This window comes from Pristis pectinata, chromosome 9 (assembly GCF_009764475.1).
Source record: "Pristis pectinata isolate sPriPec2 chromosome 9, sPriPec2.1.pri, whole genome shotgun sequence".
In the NCBI taxonomy this organism is placed as follows: Eukaryota; Metazoa; Chordata; class Chondrichthyes; order Rhinopristiformes; family Pristidae; genus Pristis; species Pristis pectinata.
The window spans coordinates 13158470-13175165 of NC_067413.1; the positions used below are offsets into that span (position 1 = coordinate 13158470).

Below are 16696 nucleotides of genomic sequence, written 5' to 3' on the forward strand. Positions count from 1 at the left end.
CACAAGCTAGCTAAAAGATGGTAACAACAAGTTGAAGTATATAAGACAAAATGAGGAGTGCTGGAAAGGATCGTGTAATGGAAGTTCAGTTCATTTAGGTGGTAAATATAGAAAGTTAAAATGGTGGTTTAAATAGGTTAAATAATTTAAGATTGATAGGATTCATATCAGGGGAAGTGATGTCACAAATTTAAAACTTAAGAGTGATCAAACATCACTTGTGGGAAAACTATGGCATAGAAATTGTAGTGCACTGGTGTAGCACCCAGTATGGTGGTTTCACAGTGTGTTGGCAACAGTTTCTGTTATGGGCCCACCACTGCAAACTTCAACAAAGACCAAGACCTTGGCATGACATTTTCTGTTCATAAATGTGCTGTCGTAGGCCAGGTGTGGGGCACGATGGGTGAGAGAGTGCCAATGACTTTAAGCCTTATCTGGCTTGGAGTGGGGAAGGGGTGAAGGTATGGTCAGCTTGAGGATCATTGTTCAAGGCTGGGTTGGCAATCAAGATTGGGGTCAGGCGGTTGGGTCAGCAATTATTTATTGGCTAGGGATTCAGGTGGAGAGGCCCCAAAAGGACTTGGTACCTGGGGGAGAGATGGAAGGATGGGTGAGGAAGGATGGATGAGGAAGTCTGTACCATGGGGGGAGGGGGGGGGGTGGTTGGTGGGTAGTGGATGTGAATGAGCATAGAAGCTTAGTTTGGAACTTGGTCCCTGTCCTGCCCTGTGCTCTGAAAACAGTTTCCTGGGAATTACCAGTGTTGAAACCTTGCATGGGGAATGGTGTCATTTGATACTTGTATGATGCTGAACTCTCAGATAACTGAAGGGCCTAGTTGAATTTCCAGACTGCTGTGAAATAACTGTAAATGGTCATGACTGCATTCACTCCATTTAGAGTTTACTTTTAAACCCTGGCACTGAAATAATCAGTGCTAAGCCATCTTGCCTATATGGCCTTGAGTTTTAGCCAGAGAATTTGTGTATATTAACAGTTCCTAGCCTATGGTAGTTGATTAGCTGATTATTTCCATAATTATTTTTTGGTTCTAATTGTGTTCATGTATAATTTATGCATAATTTGTTTTTCTTGTGAATGTTGTGCCTCTAATGCTATGTGCCTGTGATGCTGCTGCAAGTAAGTTTTTCATCGCACCCGTGGATATGTGTACTTGTGCATATGATTTGCTTACAACATGGGATGAGGTCATTTTGCCTCATCGAGTCTTTGCCAGCTCCGAGCAATTTTCTGATCAATAGTTCACACACCCCTCCGCCATCCCCACTCCCTTTAGATTCTGTTGCTCACCTTCACACACGGAGCAATTTACAGTGGCTAATCTCTGTAAGTTGGAGGGAGTGCATGGGCAAAACCCACATCGTCACAGTGAGAATGTGCAAGCTCCATGCAGACAGCACCTGAGGTCACTACAGCTATGAGGCAGCAGCTCTCCAAGCAGCTACCACCAAAAGTATTTGTTTCAATGGCCACATTTTATACCTTTTTTCCTCCAAGTTTTTCCGTTTAAAAATGTTTATTGCATTTTAGTCAATACAGGTTTGTATTTAAAGCCTGCAGCTAATGATATGTCACTTCTTTTACTTGATTGCTGTTCCCTAACTTTCTTACTGTTGTCTTTTTTGAACAGATGCTTTAATATAAGCCTGTTTTATTTGAGTTTTTTCTACCATGTTCTGAAATCTTTTTCCCATCTCTCCAACTTACTTACCAAGTGATAATGACTTGGGAAAAGATCATATGCTTCTCACTGTTTAAGGTATTAACATTGAAAGATTGTGCTTCCCTACTTTAAACTATTAACAGTTTCGGTCTGCTTTCTCTGCCAAATGATACTTCTAGTCAGTCTGTCAATCCATGCTAATCTCAAAACTATTGAAAAGGATGCAGTCACATGAATGCTGTGGTTACAAAAGCAGGTCAGAGACAAGGTATCCTGCAGCAAGTGACTTGCCTCATGAAACCCAAAGCCTTTCATCATCTTCGGACATTAATTTGAAAGGCTAATGAGACTCTCTTCTCTTTTTGGTGGCTCTTGAATCATCAGTTTCAAAATCCACCGTCCAAATGATGCAGGCATGAATAGTATGTTTCTGTGTGTCCAAAGTTGCAGCCCCAACCTTGGGGATCTGATTTTTGTTTTTGCCACTCAATTCCAGATGTTAACTTCCCTCTGAAGTAAAAATAGTGTTGCTCAGATATGCAACTCTTAATTTTGCTACTCGGAAAACTCAGTCGACCTGGGAGGGCATGCTAAAGCTTGCCTTGAGTATAAAGTTAAAATCCGATATGACCAGGGCCAATCCAAGCCCTACCTGACCCCCAGAACTTATTTGATAACTGAGGTGAAACTGATGCATGTTATTGAGTCCTGTTGGAACTTGTAAGGTTAATGAAGCTCTGAATGAAGTACTAAGCCTTAGTGCATTAATTTTTAAAGACCCAAGCCCAAGTACTTGTATTAAAATTTTGATAACCAAAACTTAATGTTCATATATACAGGTCCCCTTGGTCCAAAGACTCCCACTGACTGTATGGCTGGGGAAGGGAATGCAATGAAGGTTTACCTAACTGGGATTGTGGGACTGTTGTATAAGGAAAGAGTGGAGTGACTGGGCTTACATTCACTGTAATCTAGAAGAACGAGGGGATCTCATTGAAACTTTCAAAACTCTGACACAGGGAATCATTGTGGGGAGGATATTTTTCCATCTAGGAGGTTTACAACAAAGGGTCACAGAGTCAGAATATGGGGCAAGACATTTGGGATTGAGAGAAGGAAACATTTCTTCACTCAGAGCTTGGTGAACCTGTGGAATGCTCTGCCAAGTCATTGAATATATTTAAGAAGGAAGTAGTTAGATTTTGAGAGACAAGGCATCAAGCAGTATGGAGAGAGAAAAGGAATATGTAATTGAGATAAGAGGATCAGCTGATTGTATTGAATGGTGGAGCAGGCTTGAATGATCTATTTTTCTACCTTTCTATATGTGGATTAAATACATGGTTTGCCAATACCAAACATGTTAAGCTTAGTTGTTTACAGGATATTGTTGCTTTAAAATTTATCTAATAGATTTGTAACTGTTTTCCAGAACAGTTTTTCAGATAGATCCTGAGGGGAAACATTGAGGGAGAAGTTTGAACTTCTTTGTATGTGCCAGGATAGCTTGTACATCATTGAATGAGACAAGGAATGTTGAGGAAGTGGTTACTAATGCATATGAAACCCTTAGATTTTATAATTAGAGGCAGAAAGTATAAAGGCAAAGAAGTTGTTGATGCTGGTTAGGCCACAATATGAGTATTGCATCCACCTCTGGTCACCACACTTGAAGGATGTTAAAGTCCTAGAAGAGATTTACTAGTATGGTTTCAGAGGTGAGGGGTTTGAGATACAAGGTTAAAATGGAGAAGTGGCAACTTCCCTTGGAGCAAAGTCTTAGAGGAGATTTAATAGAGGTGAACAAGATAATGACTGATTTGGTAAATAGAGTGAAAAATTTTGTTTGTACACTTTACAGTTTTGGGGAAGATACAAGGGGGATGTGAGGAGAAACTTAACATCTGGAATTGGGTGGTGAAAACAAAATTGGTTAGTGCCTTTGAAAGAAAATTTGGATAGGTGCTCGAGGGGGAATAATTTGCAGGGTTAAGCGGAGAGAATAGAATGGGGCTGATGGGACTACTCTACGTGGATTCAACATAACTTTCGTGGACCTAATGGCGTTGTTGTACCACAGATTTCTGAACTTGGTAATAGTTTGTTTCATCAGAGCAGTTTACATTTAGCCAAACAGAACAAAACTTCTGCTTCTGATGTTAGAAGAAATGTTCCAATAATATCTTTTGATTTGTATTTCACTTGTAATTTTTGAAAGAATAAGTAATTTATGTCTTTTGTCTTTTCACTGCAGCTATTGTTTATTTTTACCTTAATTGTAGATAATGTGCAAAATGGCTCCCATGGTAGGGAAAGCTATCACCGAAAGATATATACTGCACCGATTCTGTGAAATGTGCTGTGATTGTCGGATGTTCCACGTTCGAAAGGTGAGTATCTGTAATCACAGATTATTGATTTCTCTGCTTAGCTCTTGTTTCATTTTATAAGACAGTTTGACTTCCTTTTTCAGGTGTGTGCTGCCAATATTGGAGATATATCCAGTGTTGTTGGTCGGGAAGCTACCGAAGAATTGCTGGTAAGTATGCATAAACTGGTAATCAGCACAACATATCAACTTTGACCATCAAGGGATGCAAAAAGGATTTTTTGTTTAAAGATGGTGTCTTTACAAATGTACAATCAGAACTATAATGTCTCAAGGCGACAGATGAAATGCTGGAGTTACTCAGCGGGTCAGGCAGCATCTGTGGAGAGAAATGGACAGTCAACATTTCGAGTTGAGACCCTTCATCTGGATTAATAGAAGGGAGATAGTTTAAAGAAGTGAGGGGAAGGGGTGGAGGAAGCGATAGGTGAATACAAGTGAGGAGGAGGAGTAGGCAAATGGAGGAGGGAAGAATGGAAATAGTGACAGGCTGAGAGATGAAAGGTGGAGGCAATAAAGGGCTGCAGATGATGGAATCTGATAGGAAAGGAAAGTGGAGCATTGAGGGGAGGGGTCCAGTGGGAGGAGTGTGTGGGTGATGGGCAGATGGATTGTGTTTCGAGACATACTGTTAGGATGAGTGTTTCTAGGCATTTTGTTATGAATGAATAACAAGGCTAATGGTTTTGCTGAGCTTGAACTGTACAGTACTTGATCCAACCCACGAGTAATAATGAGAGTGAATTCGCTTGCTCTTCACTTTTAATAAGTACCATTTTATGTAATTGGACTACATTTAGTAATGTTTATTTGTACATCAATGCAGAGTGTTAAGTATGTTTAGAAAGAAAGCACTTCAAAAACTAGTACTGTAGTATGCGTGATGACTGTGTGACTATTAATAGTGGTTCCTTTTGCAGCTCTTGAGGATGTATTTCTATTTCATTGGCAATAAAAACTATTTTCAACAGGTAGAACTAAGGTTTTAGTGTTTTTTCCATTTATTTGTTTCCTATTTCCTTCTTTTCCTCCCTTTCCCTAGAAGGCTCATCCTGGGGGTAAGGTTCAACAGATGCCGCCAGCCTTCTGGTAATTACCTAAGAACCATCCTTAACGTGTGCACCTTGGCAGTGAGTGTCAGTAGGCTATTTGAGCAAGGCAAGAGTGAGGTTATTAAAGCTGATTTTGATCCCCACCCCAATATATGCCTTTTGTAGGGGTGGGAGGGTGTAGTAGAGTTTGGGTAGAACTTAGTGCCTGAAATTTTACAGGAACTGAGAGCAAGTATCAAGATTGGAAAAACTCAGCAGAGACCATGGTTTAAATACTGTATAATTTAAATGTGCAGAGTTCAGTTTTGAAGCATTTTCTTAAGCATCATCACAGTGGGATATAATATCTATAGTGAATTTTGAAGTGGCAACAGTTTGAAAGCAATAACTGTATGGATTTATTTTCTTGTCTATTTTAGTTTCAACTGAACCTTGTACATGGCGTTGAATCTAATTTTTAATCCTTTGATTATTTTTAACATTCCCTGTTCCTGGCACCCTTGCAATGCTGTGGGACATTTTGCTCCATAAAACTTAGGAATTCCCACATATTTACCACTTGAACTTTTACAATATTTTTAATTTTAATTTGAATTGCGCTTGGTTCTGTTCTAGGAAATGCACATAGTTTGAGTTAAAAATGAATACTTTTATGCAGCTATAACCCAATATCTGTGAATTACATTCTTTGAATGCTACAGTCTAAAATGAAGTGGCAACTATAATTAAAAAGAATATTTTCTTGGGTTTTTCTGTGCAGTTACCCAGGTTCTTCCAGCTATGCTCTGATAATGTATGGGGAGTGCGGAAAGCATGTGCAGAATGCTTTATGGGTGTTTCTTGTGCAACCTCTCAGGAAGTTCGTAGAACAAAACTGTCTTCGCTCTTCATTAATCTGATCAGCGACCCTTCACGTTGGGTAAGTCTTTTTTAAAAAAAAAACGTGTTTTTGTATGTTCGGAGTCTTTAGTAGGTAAGTAATGAAATAACCACACTTGTTTTGCTACTCTTGTTCCCTGCTTTCTCTCATCCTTTTGTTCAATGAGTTCCAGTGGCCCTTCTGTTCAAGATCTTTTTTTTATCTGTAGTGATGGTCTGAGTTTCCAGTTGACAGCAAAACAACTTTCATAATTTCTTCCTTCCCATGTTCCTGATGATTTTGGTTGATTTTATTTTAAAAGAAAGTATAAACAATTCAAACCTCTTTTATGACTACTGCAATTTCTACAACTTGCCAATCTCAGTCCCGATCTCATCTCATCATTGTGGAAGCAACTCCCAAATAGACCTCTGATTTCCTCGAGGTTAACCTGGCTTCTTTGTCTTCCGTTAGCCTTGACCCCTGCTTCCTTTCAGGATTTGGTGTTAATTTGGGTTCCAATTTTCTGAGGTACATTTTCATTGTAAATCCAACAATCTGTTAAAGTATAAATGGGAAAAATTGCCGTGCTTCATCCTTCCTGTGCGCAACAAGGTTGGAGATGTCTTGTAATGAAGTTCTTTCCATTTCCTCTGAAATGCGGTCGGGCTGGAGATGCCAGTAGTCAAATGCAGATGTACATGTTTGATAAGGCAGAATTTTAGTGGCAACAAAAAATTATGTGGGGAATTGAAAGAGAACAAGCCAAGAGCAGCTTTTTCTTAAACTAATCAGCTAGAAACATACAAAGTTCCAAAAGTCTAGTCCATTGTGCGGTAACGTAGAAGCATATTGGTGGACAATGAGGATTCAAGGCTACAGGAAGACGTAGAAGCCTAGCTAACATTTTTTTGAAAATGAGCTTGTGTGTATGCAGTTGTATTTGTTTAGCTGGCACAGAAGAAAAATAATAGCTGCGGTCAGCTTGAGCAAGAAAAGTCAATTTTGATGTCATTTTTCTTTCAACAGTTAGTTATGCATTGCTAATGCATTGTTTTAACTAATTCATGCTGGCAAGGCCAGCATTTGTTTCTCGTCTGCAGTTGTCCTTGAAGGTTGTAGTGAGTCATCTTCAATGGCTGATGCTCGAGGCACCCAGTTTCCATTAAGTAAAATTACCTCCAAATATTTACGTTTTTTGTCCTTGATTATCAAATCTCTATACCGATCAGGTATCTTATTTTGTTCAAATTGCTTGCAAGACCCACACATTTTCCTGATCCCCAGTGGTTTCATCCACTTCCCCAGAGAGGACAGACAAATGGTAGAAACCAACTTGACCTGATCGTTTTCCTCCCTCGCTTCCTTTTGCATTAATCTCAAAGCTCAACTTTAAGTTCTAATGAAAATGAGGGAAGTCTTTTGGGACTTCAAGAGCCTTTTGAAGGAGTGTTCATGTGATCAGAGCACAATTCTCCTAAATGTTGCTAGCTAAAACTGCCACATGTTACATCTGGTTTTTAGGATCACTGCTTGATGTCTCTTTCCTGCAACCCTTCTCATTGCATCCAAAATAGTAGAATATCAATAAATTAATAATTTCTCATGTTTCAGGCAAGTATTCCTCAATGTAACAATCAGTATTGAAAGCTCTGGCATTCAAAATTACTTGAACATATGCTGTACAATGCTATCTTTTTTTGTGTGTAAAACTACTAAATGTTGCACATGCCAATATGTTAGCTATTTCAAGTGGTTACTGGGATTTGATTTGTAGTCCTTTAGCCATACTGCAGATTGTGGTGGGAAATGTATTTGGATGGTAGTGTTTTATCTTGTGGTCTGATGCTCGCTCACAGGTTCGTCAAGCTGCCTTCCAGTCATTAGGCCCTTTTATCTCAACCTTTGCAAATTCTTCTGCTGCTGGTCATTACTTCAAAGAGGAAGATGTATTGAAGAGTGAAGGGACAGAAAAGAATAACAGGTGTGCTGTGTAATATGTAGTTAAATGTACCTGGTATTTTGTAATCCTGTTTTATTTTTCTTAATAAAAGTATTATTTCATGGTCCACTGCCCTCTCCTGCCAGATTCCTCCTCCTTCAGCCCTTTGCCTCTTCTACCTATCACCTCTCAGCTTATTGCATCTTCTCCCCCTCCCCCACCCACCTACCATCCCCCTCTCACCTCGACTCACCTATCACCTGCCTGCATGTGCTCCTCCCCCTCCCCCCACCACCTTATTCTGGCTTCTGCTCTCTTCCTTTCCAGTCCTGATGAAGAGTTTCGGCCTGAAATATTGACTGTTTATTTCCCTCCATAGATGCTGCCTGACCTGAGTTCCTCCACTTTTTGTGTATTGCTCCAGATTCCAGCATCTGCAGAATTTTTTGTCTCTGTAGTCCTTTACTTACCATGCTTCTATTTTGGTATTCATTTTAATAATACTGATATGTGTTCCTCAGTGATATTGATACTAGACAACGAAAATTGTTTGCAATGAGCACTTCTCTTTTTTTTAAAAAAATCTAGCAACCTTCATCTATTCTTCCCATTAGTGTGCCTTAATTATAGTGTAGGGAAAACCAATATAATTAACACTCCTTGCATTTAACCTTTGTTATTAAGAACAAAGCATTCTATAATTTTTATGGTAACTATGTATCTGATTATCAGCATCTTGCTGCAAAGTAAATTAAGTAACCTGAATTTGTAGTACTGCTTGATGGGTTTGTAATGGTAAAATCTATTTGTGTAATCATTGGAAATGAGGATTGTACAAGATTTAAGTTTTTCTATGTTTGATAGTACTGTATAATCCTCGCATATTAATTGTCATTGACTCTGCTCAGTCGAACGTGCCTAACCATCTGGACCTTAATGAAATGGAAGGAATTTCAATTAAGATTTAGTTCAGTTAGAAAAGAGCGAAAATACGTTACCAAAAAAGGTATTGCAAGGAATATCCTTGGGATTGTTGCATGAATAGTTTTGAATCATTTTTAAAAAAAATTTACATTGCTTTTTGTATCTTGACATCCCTAATACTTTGGAAATGCAATCAGTAATTTGTAGTTGAATATAACAGTTGGTTTAGAATACAGTAAGATATGACAAAGTGAATAAACAATATTGGCATTGGTGGGAAAGAACATGTTCTACCTGTAAGTAATACCGTGGGATCTTTTATGGAAACCTGAGTAGATGGCCCTTCAGGTTACCAGTATCTGCAGAACTTGAAGCATTCTAGGTTAGTTTGCATGTAACTAGGATTTTTAATTGCAAGAGGTGCTTCCTGTTGGCCTAATAAAAAAAATTATGGATGATTAGTCAGGAAAAGTAACCAAAAACTTGATCAAAAGTTGTTTTTTAATGATTGTTTTAAAGGGGAGAGGGACTAGAAATGTTCAGAAATTTAGGGAAGAAATTACACAGCATCTGATCTGATCTAAATGGTTCAGTTGTGGAATAAAAAGGGGGTATTCAACTGTACAAAATTATTTGGAAGGCAATGCTTGAGTGATAGAATTTAAATGAGATTTTTACATTTGGAATGGGGAGGTAGTGACGAAATGGGTAATGAATGAGTGTTAGAAGAGAAACTGGTGAAGTTTTGGACATGGTAACATAAGAGAGTGAAGGCTGAAAAGCTGGCCCGTTGATCACTGGAATAGTTGAGTCATGTTGATTGTATCGTGTAAGGTTATCTGCAGCACATGGGCCATTGGAAAAAGGTGGTGCTATTTATTAAGCTGAAAGTTGAACCCAAAGCAGAGGTGGATGGTAAGGGAAAATACCCTTAATGATTACCACATTACTAGCCACGGCTTTTATCCTAAGAAAAGCAAGCGTGAGGAAAGTATGCCTCACTCATTGATCGTAACCCTTCCTTTCCTCTTACCCCAACACAATTGTGCAGTGTTAGATGAGCACATGGGTTGATTTACCCACCAATTTCAAACTAAAGCAGTGCAGCTCTCAAACCATACAACAGTTGGAACATATCTCTTATGTAAGCCATTGAATATTAGAATGTAGATTATGTGCCTGGTTCCCTTCAGTTTGTTGTCCAAGCAGAGCAGACTTTGCAGCAGGAAATAAAACTAACACACAAAATGTCTCATTGTTTTTGTGAATTGGACCACTTAAGTGAGAATGGTTGATTATTTGAAGTTCCTAAATGGGAGGAAGGTAAACTATTAAAAAAAATGCATGTCAATCACAGATATACCAGATCCACATTACTTGTTCTACAAGAAACTTAATTGGTGAGGACATCTTTAATGACCAATTTAAGTTCCAAAACTGGAAGTATTTTTGTATCAAATTTTGATATAGTGTCAACTGTCAGCATTTAAATGATTTTTGAAATCCATGAGGCCTTTGTCCGGAGAATAACATTTGAATTATTAATGCTTCCCAACCAGCTGCAACGTGAAAGGTTAAGATTTTGCAGCTATGCTACATTGCTTTATCAGGAAGGGTTTAAGCACTGAAATATCTCTTGAATATTTGACTTGGTTATTGGCTATTATTTGTGAAATATTTTTGTTTGTTCATCTTAGTTCAAAATGTGCTGCAGAACCAGAAAAAGTTGCAGGTGAAGTCATGGGACTTGTTGAAATGGAACAACAAACTACAGACTGTGGCACTGTGGAATCAGTAAATGATGCTGAACTCTCTCTAAAGGATGAACTGAACAGTGACAATGAATGTAGAAGTGATCTCAGTCAAGCCCAGACAGTATCATTACAGTCACACTCTGATTCCTATATATGCACTAAACCTCAATCAACTGAAGCAAACACAGTTTTCAGTGGAAGTTGTCTGCCAGATTCACATTGCACAAATTCAGCACAGTCTACACAACAATCTTGGTCCAGTTCAGAAAAGATTGACATTCTAGAGGACATGTACAACTCATTCCATTACTGGAGGACTCCTATCCCTACAATAGACCTTGATTTGGAATTGGAGCCACTGCAATGTCCAGATAAACAAGAAAGCAAAGATCCAATACAGGCAGAAGCATCATTGACCTGTCCAAGCTTTAGCACAGCTACCAGAAAAGAACTGGAAGAAATGTTGGAAAACTTGGAACCACACATAGACGACCCGGATGTAAAAGGTACAGATTTACTTTTTTTTTGTCGTTATATCTAAGATGGTGGGCAGGATCCAGGAGAATATTATCGTGCCAATGCTTTTTCTGGCTGTCCCTACATTTTTGGCTAATGTTATGTGCCCATCTGAAAAGTAAGCTGGGAATCAATTTAGCAACTTACCCTGCAAGCAAACCTTCAAACCGTGCAGCAATTCTTCTACTGCATTTATTTAATTATTCTCTAAGAGTGGAGACTTCAAAAGCAAATGAAGAATGATTTGAACTACATGGTTCATCATATCTAATGAAACAACATACATGATAACATGCCTTGAATAAGAGTTGGTGGTTTAATTTAACCAGAAGTACCCACGCAGACAAATTGATAATGGTTGCAAATTGATATTAAGTCATGAAAATCAAAACAGGCACAGAGTGGTCAAAAGACTAATAGAATGTTGCACTGTTTTATTTTTGAGAATATAAAAGCAAGGAGGAATATTGCATTTGGCAAGGTGCAAACAAGGCAGCATTTGGAATGTTCAGAGCAAATCTCTGGGATGAAACTTTTTGAAAGGATGGGGTTGAGTTGAACTGGATAAACTTGTATTCCTTTAAGATGAGAAGGTCATGTGATTCGGGTGTTTAAATGAAGGGATTTTCTCAGGTAAATTAGGAATAGCTTTCCCTTTTTAACAGGGAATCCAGTGACGGGGCATAAACCCAGGAGTTTGAACAAATGGCACATCCACAAGACGCTTGTTTGTTTAAGGAATTGAATTGTGTGGAAAGCAGTGTTTCAAAATGCAAAGGCCACTAAAATGTCAGGGTCAAAGTGGTTATAAGCATGTATGGAAATGAGAAAATATAAACTATGTGTGCTGTGTTTAATTTCATATTGCATCTTCAAATTATGTAATTTAAATGTGTACATTGAACTTTGTTCTAAAGTCTACAAGAATACAAGGAGTGGGCAGGGACTTATAAATTTGTCCTTTTGCTTTCAGTGCTTGTCAATGCATGGTCTTACCAAAAGTGTTGCTGTACAATTACAACACTAGTACCTACCTGAAATTGTGGAAAATTACCCAAGTATTTGGTATCCATATAAAGTAGGACAAATGCATTTTGCCAACCACTGCTCTAACAGCCTTTTCCCAAGCATCATCAATGTGATAAAAGTCATAGTTAATATCGTTTAAAGGGCATCTCATTCGCTAATCTATATATGCACCACCATCATGGCTGCAGTGTGTACTGTTTACATAATATACTACAATTCACCAAGCTACCTTCAGCATATCCCAAACTCTTGACTTGAAGCAAAGTGAAGATGTGTCCTTTAACAGCTGTTGGAATTGTCACGGCATCCAATTTGTAAACTATCCCAATCTGGGCATTTATTACTACTCTTTCAATTTTGCAGTGTCATTATCCTGGAATCTGCTAACAAAGTTGCAGAACTTCCTTTTTACACCAGACTGGTTTTGGGGAGCCTATTCAGGATTGAACAACAGATACTAACATTGCCAGATGCACTAACATCTTGGGCATGGATCGGAAGATAACAACCCAAACGTGATCTTTTTATGGGATGTCACTCAGTATTATAGTGGATAGGGAGGATTAGGGATGGGCAGTAAATGCTTTCCTTGCCAGTCATGCCTACCCATACCCCTGAAGATGAATGGGAAGAAAGAATATTGTTGTTGGGGTTTTCTTCCTTCAGAAGAGAATCTACCAATTAAAATGTGCCTTTGAGTTTAATGCACCATACTCCAAGTCACTTCACTGAAATATGGAAGGCTTACATTTGAGAATGGAGAAACTATCATAAAATGTACTTCGTTACAACTTACTTGTATGAGTGGAGTTAGAAATTTATAAGGAGCCAATTCCAAAGATAAGGACTGTGGTATCCAGAAGACTGTGCTTATACTGACATAATGAAAGGAAGAGAGGTCGTGTAGGGCTCTGGATTCTGAGACGGACAGAGATGGGGTATGACAAAACCAAAGGTGGATTAATATTTTCAAACTAATGTAGAGCAGCAAGGACAAAGAGAATTGAACTGTTCGACACAAAGATGCCTGTATATCAGACATTTGAACCAGTTTGAAATCTAAGAATGTGTGCTATTAAGTTGAGATTTGGATTAGTGATTTCAGGAGATGAATGAAGGCATTCTACGTGTTTGCTTTGGGATTAAAGGTTAATAGTACTTGTATAATATACATGGCTAACAACAATGTTAAGGAGAAGATTGAAAGTCAAGATCCAGTTCCAATTCCGGTTGAGATAAAGTAAAAATCAGTTGGAAGTTGAGAATGGAGGGGTGGTGATAGTGGTGAAAGAATTCGTACTTCTGCAGGCAGTGTTTTCACGAGTTTTGAGAGTAGCCACATAAGTAGCCCTCTTATGGATTCGCGCTCAGCTTGTTGGGAAACACTTTCAAATCAACTGCTTTCTTTCTTTGAAATGCACCATCTGCCCTCAAGTATATTATGTCATTCAATGCAGTGTTACATGATTTGTCTCTTAATTTGGTTCCATGATGGTTAATGCACTTGCCCAATGATATTAAAATGTTTGAAATTGTTTACTGACAATTTTTTAAACAACCTTATCAATTGTAAAATTAATACAAAGATTATCTTGAAACTAGAACTAGTGTCTTTCTGAAGATTGTCAACATGATCACAGAATCTAAGTGGGGAAAATAACTCTTTTTGTCTTGCAGCACAAGTGGATGTTCTAACTGCTGCACTGCAAGCTTCAAATCTTGACTATGAGGAAGAAAAATCTGTAGGGCCACTGTCTAACCAAACACAGTTGCAAACAGAATCTGCTGCAGGTGATACCACAAATGTTGACCAAGACAATGTGCCTTTAACTGCTGAAATTTCAGCCATCGTTGAGGTAGGGTAGCCATCATGGAGTTTGGGAATTTGTAATTCTTTTAAATGAATGACCAACTGCATTGGCTAAATCTAGTGGTTGACCAAAGGTTAATTGCCATTATTATGTGGATGTTTATTAATTTGATTTTACAGTACACTAAAAGTAATTTGTTCACATAAGATGGCATTAAATCCAACTTGATTTGAAAATGTGAAATAAACAGGGCAATGTCCAGTTAGATAGATATGCATGGGGTTTGCTATTCTTTGATCACCCATCCAGAAGCAACCACCATTTTCATCCAGAAACTTGTCTGTTGACTGGTAAGCTTCCTGGTAGCTTTGATAATAACGATAATATGGTAAATGTTCAACTGATACCCCAGCATCTAAAGAGGTGTTCATTTTTTAACATTCATATTCTCTGTCCAACATGTATATTCTGATTATGGTGCTTGTGCCAAAGTCACAACCTATTAAAACTAATGTATATTTCAGACATTCTCCGCTTTTATTTCAGTTTGCAGCATTTGTAGTTTCTTGTTTGACTCCAGTTCCAAATTTGCTCTTCACTCCTTTTGATCCATGTCCACTGTTTAAGTTAACAAAGTATTGTTTTGGATTTTCTAGACTGTTGGCTAAATTGTATCTTCATAGTGTTTCATTTTAGGATTATTTTTTAAGGGAAGCAGTCCTTGATCAATGAAACGTGTGATGCCAAGAGTCATCCACTGAGCTAATTCCAGGGCTTGAATATTTTCCTCAGTCTCTGCTCAGAAAGCACCTCAAGAACTGCAACCAGTTTTGGGTCAGAGTACTGCAATATTAGAGCACCTTCTTAGGCTAGTTTTGCGCATGAAATTTTGTTTTGGGCTCATACTTAATGACTGCACAGTCATAAATATCATGCACATGATTTTAATGTTGTGCATATGGTGCCTGATTTTAGTGTGCAGTGCTTGATAGATCTTTGTTGAATCTTGGATACCAAAAAGAGTCTGATTGAGAACCAAGTTCAGAAATCATCTTTGATCGGTTGAAATGCTGCATTGTGATCTAAACTTATTCAAATAATGATTTAGTCGCTCATAATTTTGGATGAAGCTGTTTTATTGGAAATTATTTTCAAATTATAAGCTATATTTTTTAAAAAGTAGTTTAGAATAACGATGCAGCATTTCAACCGATCAAAGATGATTTCTGAACTCGGTTCTCATTCCACTCCTGTGGATCTGTTCTCATTCCACTCCTTCAAAAAAGAATTTATTAGATATCTTGAGAAATACCAATTTCAAAACTTTTGAGTTTAGTAATATTTATTGACTGCTTTATCAATTATATCGATTTACCTATATTTACAGGAAGACTGCGTCAGTGATACAGTGCATATCAACCAATCACAGAATGCATCGCCCTTTTCAACGGTGGTATCAGATGACCGTGTATTCACCTATTTTGAGACGGTGAGGTTATGAAAAAAGGTTTGAGAACAAAAAAGTTTATGAAATTCTTAAACATTGTGCTTAAAGAAAGAGGATTTGTAAATTACTGTCCTGGCAATTAGGTAACCAAGTGGAGTGTGGGTCTTGTATTTGGCTTACCAAAGCCACCTGTTGCTGCTATTCAGGTAGTCAGTGACTTTAGCAGTTCCTTCTCTGAGCACCTTCCCAAATTAAACATCCTGAAGCAAGGAGAAATAATTGCCTGCATCAACCCATGGTGGATAGTGTGGACAGCCAGTTAATAACTGCAAGCAGATGAAATCGTGCTGATTCTGTAACATTCAGTAATGATCTCAGAGCATTACATAGCTTATCGTTCTTAGTCACATTTGGCCCTCTGCTCCTGCTCTGCCATTCATCACGATCAAGGCCAATCTTCTACCACAGCTCCACTTTCCAGCACTCTCCCCATATCCCTTGATTCCCTTAATATCCAGAAATCTATTGATCTTTTTTGAATGAACTCATTGACTGAGCTTTCTCAACCCTGTGGGATAGGGAATTCCAATGATTCATCACCTTCTGAAGAAGTCTCTAACAATCTCTGTAGTAACTGGCCTACTCCTTTATTCTGAGACTGACTCCTGTGGTTATAGATCCCTTGGCCAGGGGAAACCCTCCCTGCATTCACCCTGTCGAGCCCTGTTAGAATTATTAGTCTCTACATTTTCATGCTACAAACCCTAGAAAAGATAGGCCCATTCTACCTAATCTCTCCACATACAGCAAACATGCTATCCCTGGGACCAACCTTTTGATTCTTTATTGCAAGTAAATTCTTTTTTTAGGTAACAAGAGCAAACCTGTACATAATACTCCAGTTATGGCCTTGCCAGGGCCTGTGTAATTGTAGTATGACATCTTTATATCTGTGTTCCAACCTTCTCACAATAAAGACCAGCACATTATTTGCTTTCCTTCCTTGCAATTAAAGCTATAAAATGCAGATGTTGCAGTTATTCTAATGTATTAAACACAGTTTGTATCATTCACTCAGATTTTTAAGATCATTTTCACAATGCATCCATTTGCTGTGGACTGATTACGAGTTACATTTATTTTGCTTTTGGAACCTGACTTTTTGCAAAATTCTGAAGTTCTACTCAGACAGATAAGAGATCTGTGGTTAGAGTGATCATATAAGACGCATTTAAAATTCAACTGTGTTATTTAGTGTTTGAAGTCTTAAATAAATCCAACATCAG

General features: G+C 38.2%; 1 protein-coding gene across 8 annotated transcripts in view; it reads left to right on the plus strand.

Moving 5' to 3' along the window:
- ppp4r1 (protein phosphatase 4, regulatory subunit 1) overlaps nt 1-16696 on the plus strand; it is a 52625-nt gene that overhangs the window by 18527 nt on the left and 17402 nt on the right. For all 8 annotated transcript variants that reach the window (XM_052023321.1, XM_052023313.1, XM_052023316.1 and 5 more), the window contains 7 exons: nt 3970-4077; nt 4161-4226; nt 5889-6047; nt 7847-7971; nt 10551-11113; nt 13830-14008; nt 15351-15452. In XM_052023321.1, the coding sequence (XP_051879281.1) occupies nt 3970-4077; nt 4161-4226; nt 5889-6047; nt 7847-7971; nt 10551-11113; nt 13830-14008; nt 15351-15452 (1302 nt within the window). The remainder of the gene's footprint in view (nt 1-3969; nt 4078-4160; nt 4227-5888; nt 6048-7846; nt 7972-10550; nt 11114-13829; nt 14009-15350; nt 15453-16696) is intronic.